The sequence below is a fragment of the Megalops cyprinoides genome, chromosome 22 (assembly GCF_013368585.1).
Source record: "Megalops cyprinoides isolate fMegCyp1 chromosome 22, fMegCyp1.pri, whole genome shotgun sequence".
Lineage (NCBI taxonomy): Eukaryota > Metazoa > Chordata > Actinopteri > Elopiformes > Megalopidae > Megalops > Megalops cyprinoides.
The window spans coordinates 9,108,412-9,115,954 of NC_050604.1; the positions used below are offsets into that span (position 1 = coordinate 9,108,412).

Genomic DNA, 7,543 nt, shown 5'->3' on the forward strand with positions numbered 1-7,543 from the left:
GGGAGTTGGCACCTAAAACACAGTTCTGAGGGGGCACTTCAGTAGATGCTGTTGTGACAGTTACCTGTTACATCTAATTCCAGTTATTTTCTTATTCTAAAAAAAAAAACATTGAAGTAGTGGCTTTCATCTCAAAATGGACTACGTGCAGTTTGCTACAGGTGTCTGTTTGTGTGTATGCAGTAACTTCAAATAATTAGTGCTCCCTCGGTCAAGGAGACTGGATTTCTCAAGAGCATTTTTTCCATGTAACTCCTACATGCGGTCCCTGGTATTGTGGGGAACCCACAAAGGGTGTAGACATGGGATTTAAATGTTTTTCTCCTTGTCTTAGGGAGGTTTTTGTGTAAAAAAAAATTGGGAACATGTAGGGTTCCCTCCGAGACGTTTTAAACTGTCCAGAATGCGAGTACTCAGTGCTGTGTACTTGGATATGCTATCTCTGTCAGTGATTGGATAAATGTTGATGGTACAGTTTTCCCCTTTCCTTTTCCATATAAGTGTCTTAATATATATGACCATGAACTGATGATGTCCAGTTGTCTTAACCCAAACACTTCTGCACAGACGTGCTGCAAACCAGGAGTCCACTTCATACATTTTTTGATGGTCTGCAGGTCTGAAGCCAAATTGGTGTTGCAGAATACATAAGGGCTTAAAACGCTAACTGAAGTTTACGCACGAACAGGGAACACATGCCAACGAAAAGGAGGGAAGACCTGACAGAGTATTCAGTTTAACTGATCTACCACAGTTAAGTGCTTGTACTGAATGGATCCTGTAGATGAAATTTGTATCCACTCCAAATCTGTCTTATTGTAGTCGCGCATCAAGATGTGAGCGCAGATATGACCTGTGTACGTTCTTTTTTGAAGTTTTTAAATTGCACTCCTTTGCATTACATTTAAGTGTCATGCAGGGTTTTCTCCTTTGACTCCTGTAACATAGCGATTTCAGCTTGTGTGACCCTTACCGTGAGTTCTAGCCGATGCACTTGTGACTCCAGTGGAACCGGTCACTGTTGTAATGGTTTGCGTCTCATTTTACTGTCCTATCGAGCATACGATTTGTCAACACAACTGTGATACAATAAATGCGTCCTGGTTTAAGAAGTTTTTGCTTTGTGTCAGTTTGATTTTGCATTTTGATTATTATCCATGATACCAAAAAACACAGGAACTGGCTGGTAAATGACACAAAAAGGTAATTCTGTAGCCAACTATCCTGAACCAACCACCCTCTTGAACTTTAAATCCTTTAACATTGATGTAAGTATTGTGAACCTCCTGCTGCTGTTCCATGCAAGATTTCAGTTTAAAGTAATGCAGTTGTTAGGGATTTGGTCTCAACATCTAGAAAAAGGCATACAGGTATTGCCTGAAAAACCCTGAAGCACTAGTCTAATGCACACTGCATTACCCGATCCTACATTGTACTTTAAAACTTTCTAGAATTAAGCTGAGTGCATTCACCACCATAAAAGCTGACAGTGGAGCAAAAACACAGAAACTCCATCCTTCACCTTCCACCTTCTTGCGCCCAGAAAGAGGCCACAACCACATTTGTAAACCTGTTCTAGAGCGCCACCTTGTGAGGGTTATACACAGTTGTTCAAGATTCACACAAAAACCATGACTCATTGAAGACGCACAAGGAGTAGTCGTTGACGAAAACCGGGTTTTTAATGGCGCTTCTTTACATGTTGAGGACTCTACTTCTGGCTGGATTCGGACTTGGATGTGGAGGCTCTCAGCGATGAAAGGCGGCGTCTCTTTGCGATCTGTTCCTGGCGCTTCTCCTTGGCCTCCTGCAAAGCGGTGCACACAGTTCACGGCCGAGCCAATCAGAACTCAGCGTTTAGCTTTAGCAGCATGCACAGTCCACAGCCGAGCCAATCAGACCTCAGCGTTTAGCTTTATCTGCATGCACAGTCCACGGCCGAGCCAATCAGACCTCAGCGTTTAGCTTTATCAGCATGCACAGTCCACAGCCGAGCCAATCAGACCTCAGCGTTTAGCTTTACCAGCATGCACAGTCCACAGCCGAGCCAATCAGACCTCAGCGTTTAGCTTTATTGTGTCAGCTCACTTTCCCTTACTGGCTACATACTACTGCCACACTGTTGCACGGTGTGTTAATTCTACTGCTACTTGGCTACTGGCAGTGTGATAGTGTAACGAACACTAGGGTCTTCAAAATCAGCTGTATCTGGCTCTTCCTACAAGCTCAGAGTGCAATCTGCAGCCTCTGTTTATTATTACGCTTTTTGAGGCCCGCTTCTGAGTAGCCCTACTTCTATGCCCTTCCTTGGGTAGCCTTAAGCCTTTCAAGAATTTTCTTCTTAATTGTCTCAGATAAAGATATTTTCTTTGTATTAGAAAATGTGTACAAGTCTATAGTGACTACTTCAGCCTCTATGTAGGGCCACATACAGCAGTCCTTGTGTTAAGAGGAAAAGGCTGGCAGAGTTTTTTCCCCCCCATTCAACTCCATCATTCAATGCACACAGTGCCAATACTCTGCTCACATTACCCACGTTCTGTGTGGTGGTTTAGGCCACAAATGCCTTCACGGCTTTAAGGCTGATTTCTGGGAAATGTGTTAACCAGATGCCACTCACTATCAATACGGCATAATACCACAGGCTGTGCATTCCGACCATCGCCCAGTTGGGGGGGGGGGGGGGGAACCCTGCTGCTAAGAGCTAGCTGCATATTGTAGTAGATACGGAACTAGACTTGCTATCTGACTTTTTCAGGTGTCTTTCCCTACCACACTTAACACGAACTGCTTCCATAAATATCCGGCACGGTTTAACGCACAGCATAAAACGTATGCTGTGAAAAGCGTGCAGTTTCAGGGTGTCTGCCACATGCCCCACAGCCCGCCGTCCTCAGGCAGACGGTGCGGTGCGCAGACAGAGCCCGCGCGGGCGCGTACCTTCATCCTCTTGGCCAGCAGCTTGGCGTACTCGGACGCCTCCTCCTTGTTCTTCTGGGTGCGCTGCTTCTTCAGGGCGATGCGCCGGCGCTTGTGCTGCAGCACGCGGGGCGTCACCAGCCGCTGGATCTTGGGGGCCTTGGTCCTGGGCTTCTTGCCTTGAGAAAGGGGGGGCACATTTCAACTGACCGCACTGGACAGAGCCAGACTCAAACAGTGAGGCAAGACCCCAATGGCGGGGCTTTTGCACTGTGAATTAAGTTTTGCAAAACTAATGTCTACAGGTACTTATGAATGGTATATATCCTCTCAAACGCTCACAAAAATGTAAGAAATATATGACGACAAAAATGTAGGCATATGTATACAACAGACATGAAATTCAATACCAGTGTACATAGTGTATAGTACCATGCTGATGTATGGCATTCAGACTAGCTAGCTACAAGTTATTTAGCACTGTTCACTCCAATATACCCTTCTCTTGGTACTGCACAATCGATACGATTTTAATTAAGACTAACTGCATTTCAAAAGGAATGTTATAAAACTGTATGTGTAAAGAATGAAATACAGAGATATCCATCTTGTGCAATTAAAAGGAAACCCTCTTCTGACGGATAAGACTGGGAGAGCAATGCAGTTCAACCAGCCATTGTGAAGGTCAGGTCGCATCTGGTAAGCAGCTCCACGGTTTCTGTAGCACGACACTGTCCCCCCTTTGAAGCTACGGGCCAGCCAGAAAGGGTCTACTGGTGTGCAGGACTACAGAGACTTTTGCATCAGGGTGTCTGATGTGTGAATAGCCATGTGTATTTGCCACCTGAGCAGGTAAAGTGCGCATATGCTCCATGCATTTTGAACTGTGTCTGACCACAGCAGGCCCTGGTGTGGACCCTGCAGGGGGAAGTCTCTTACCTTCTTTAGTCAAGGGCCTCCTCACAACATACTGCCTGACGTCGTCCTCCTTGGACAGGTTGAAGAGCTTGCGGATCTTGCTGGCCCGCTTGGGACCCAGGCGGCGAGGGACGGTGCTGTCAGTCAGCCCGGGGATGTCCTTCTCGCCTGGGAAACGAGCACGCGTTCAGCACAGCTCGACCGGATTGTTACAAACCGACAGTTGAAAGGCTGGGACTATTACGCTAGCATGTTCTCCCTCTTGTGGTACAATGTTCTTACTGCAGAGCGACTCGGTTCAGGATTTGACTTTCTTTGGCTTATCTCTTCAATTGTTCCCAAAAAGTAGCCTCTACCCATGCAATTTTATGTTTATATAAGAAGGACTGCAAGATCCCTAAGTCTGTTAGATGTGTTTTCAGGAAAACCTCTGAGCCCTCAATCTCCTCAATGTCACATATGTCTCCTCAATATTCACATATAACTGTGCTCTTCCTCTTCTTCATAAAAATCTCCCTTAATAGAGAGTACTGGGAGAGCAATGCAGTTCAACCAGCCATTGTGAAGGTCAGGTCGCATCTGGTAAGCAGCTCCACGGTTTCTGTAGCACGACACTGTCCCCCCTTTGAAGCTACGGGCCAGCCAGAAAGGGTCTACTGGTGTGCAGGACTGGAGACTTCAACAGGATAACTACGCTGCCATTTGCCATCTTGATAAGACATGGACAAGTACAGGTATCCAACTAAAACGTGTGGCCCTAACGACAGACAATGCTCCAATGGGAAGTTTTGCAAAGCCATAACACACTACTTCATGGGTTCTTCAACAGCGCACACACGATTTAACCACATTTAAAAACAGCTTAGGCCTACACGTCCCCATGAATTCATTCTTTAACATTTATAAGGGTACTTCACAGCAATCATTCCCAATCATTCACAGCCATTAACTACAGTGGCCAAAGGTTATCGAGCATCCAAAGCGTGACAATCAGAGTCAGGTAGTTTAACTGAATTTGAATCACTGAATTAATCAAGCTTATGGGTGTTCATGAATGGTTCTGCATACTGTCACAGTCTTCTACAGCACTGAGGGTATCACAAACTTCTATTTTAGATCCATATGGTTACTAGCAACTCTTATGAATCCAACAAGCACGGACATGTACAGTGCCAAAGAGACGCCCTGTATAAAGCAGGGTGCATTTCCACTTCCGATTAAACGAGCAGCAGGCAAAGCTGAATCGGCCAGAGCGGCTCACCTTTCTTGATGATGACCAAGTTGAGCACGCTGAGGTTGGCGTCGACGATGCAGCCGCGGACGGACTTGCGCTTGCGCTCTCCGGTCCGGCGGGGGCGGTAGCAGGAGTGGCCCTTGCTGAGCAGCAGGCGGACGCGCCCGTGGGTCAGAACGCCCTGCTTCATGGGGAAGCCCTGCTTGTCGTTGCCTCCGCTGATGCGCACCACGTAACCCTGCGAACGCCAAACAGCCGACGTCAGACACGGCCGCCTGTCCGCAGGGCATCTTACAAATAGACTCAAAAGATACGTGTAATATTAACCCCCAAACTTCTCTTTTCTAACTAATATCGCCAATTAATTCCCAGCAAAAGTAGTCTAACGTTCTCACTGACACAAAATAACCTGGAACATCTGACTATCATGTACAAAACCATCAACCTGCTGGTGTGTACAGAGGCAAAGAAAGACCTGGGGCCAGAGCACGCTAACCAGTGCTTTTCTTTATGTTTCATGTTCCAGATTGTGACAGGCTTGGGTTTTGGTCATATTCATCAGCTACTAACTCCTTATCTCCCTGAACCCATTGACATCTGTGTGTAAACCCAATCTGAAGCAGTGAAATCAGACTTCACTTCAGACTCCCACATCCATCTCCACTCCTATCAGAGGTTGAAGCTGTTATTAGTTGCTCCTCTCAGTGTAAGGAGTCGTACAGTAATGCCTACCTTCCACTCCTCGCCCAGAGGGTCGGCGGCCACCTCCGTGGCCATGCGCTTCTCGTAGAAGGTGCGCAGCTTGCGCTCATCGTCGACCTCGATAAGCTTCTGGCAGCCAGTGGCCGGGAAAGAGATGTTCAGCTGGAAAAGACGGGCAACGATCAGTCACAAAAAGGTGCGGCTAACGTCACAGCAGATTTCAGTACAGGAGAAACCGTCTTCACGCTGTAAACGTCAAATGGATGACGCGAACGTATGATCTCTGGCCAAATGTCCAGTTCAAGGCGCTATCTGAACAATGGGAACTCATAAACCCTATTGTAATTGTTAAACTCCAGAAAGCTACCAAAGCAGTTGGTTTTGCAAACCAGAATAGTCAGATTACACCAGCAACCATTGGTTATCGAATGAGCTTCAACGGCATCAAGGCAAGAAGCTAACAATTTATCAGTTCAAAAACACAACCGACTAATTTCACGATCTCAAACATCCAAGCCAAAACCACAAACCTAGAATGAAAAGAGACTACTGTAGCTATAGTCTTTGCACGCCAAATATTCTGAGCAATCCTAGAAAAGTCACTACTGGGGTAACCGTGGCATGAGGCCTTTTTGGCTACTCATGAGATAGCAAACATGCTAATTATGTAGGATGTTTGTCTACGTATGGTCGCTGAGCGTAGTTAATATGTACCACGAATAAGAGAACAAGCACATTCTTTGACATGTATCGCCTAGGTATCGAAATACTACAGCCACACATTTCCTTCGCTGGAGGCAGCCATATTTGCCACTGTATTCACTCAGTAGCGGTGTACAGCAAAATCAACATCCATCCTTGGGTTTAAACCTCCCAGACAGCAAACAAATACATGTTCTGCGATATTCATGTTGTATTGTGTGATGTTACGTGAACATGCGGGGGTAAAAGCGTAGCTATAGAGTCTTACTGGACATTTTATTCCGCCTCACCTTCATTTTGCGGGACTGACGCGGCTCAGGTCCGCCACTGGAAAGAGAGCGGATATCCGCCTCGAGGTCTCACATAGGCGTGTTATGTTATCGCGATATTTCCGAGAGTTTTTCTACGAGATTCTGGTCTCTTAAAGGTTCTCAAAAAGCGGACACTCGCCTGATTGTCAGTGCAGACAAAGTAATTTCGCGTTGCTGCCTTTCTCTGTGTCTTTGTTGAAAATATATACACAGATGACAGTATTACAGTCTGCACGTTCCATATTCTCAGAGATTATTTCTTATTTGGGCGATTGTTTTAACATGCGGTTACTCACGTCTGGGCGCCCCGGATTCATAATGTATGCTTAAATCCCAACATTTGAATATTTACACTGTATTTTGGTTTACATTTTACAGGTATTGTGTGCCACTGCCGTGTAGTTGGTTTTGGTGCAGGTGTCAGATGTCGCTTTGAGTAAACCTTTCAAGGGACAAATATTTTTGATATTAAGCAACCCAAGGAACGCTGTGACACAATACAAAATGTAAGGTGCACACCCTGCGCTATTTCCTCCAAAATATCTCTTCTCGGAATTTTCATTGTGTCCAAAATACCAGGAGCAAATTGTTTACGTTATTAAATACAAGGAAGTGACAGAACCACAGTTAGTAGCCCTTCCGTAATGCGAACTTTAAGACACACAAGGCGTTTAGGATTTGCGACTGTCTTACTTCCTCGCCATATGTTCTGTTGATCCTTTTGGCTTTTATATGAAGACGACGTGCAATTACTGCC

At 45.8% G+C, this 7,543-nt stretch overlaps 1 protein-coding gene across 1 annotated transcript; it reads right to left on the minus strand.

Annotated features, from left to right (window-relative positions):
* Positions 1-1,657: 1,657 nt before the first annotated feature.
* LOC118769594 (40S ribosomal protein S6) lies at positions 1,658-6,830 on the minus strand. The gene is made up of 6 exons (XM_036516776.1): positions 6,766-6,830; positions 5,804-5,935; positions 5,099-5,309; positions 3,859-4,005; positions 2,941-3,098; positions 1,658-1,807 (listed from the first exon to the last, which is right to left on the minus strand). The coding sequence occupies exons 1-6, from the start codon at positions 6,769-6,771 to the stop codon at positions 1,712-1,714; spliced, it is 750 nt and encodes a 249-aa protein (XP_036372669.1). The 5' UTR covers positions 6,772-6,830; the 3' UTR covers positions 1,658-1,711.
* Positions 6,831-7,543: the final 713 nt, after the last annotated feature.

Coding starts and splice junctions, on each gene's coding strand:
- LOC118769594 (XM_036516776.1), bottom strand. Junction 5,310..5,803: donor CTCTGGGCGAGGAGTGGAAG/GTAGGCATTACT, acceptor TGGCGTTCGCAG/GGTTACGTGGTGCGCATCAG. Junction 4,006..5,098: donor CTTGGTCATCATCAAGAAAG/GTGAGCCGCTCT, acceptor CTCGTTTCCCAG/GCGAGAAGGACATCCCCGGG.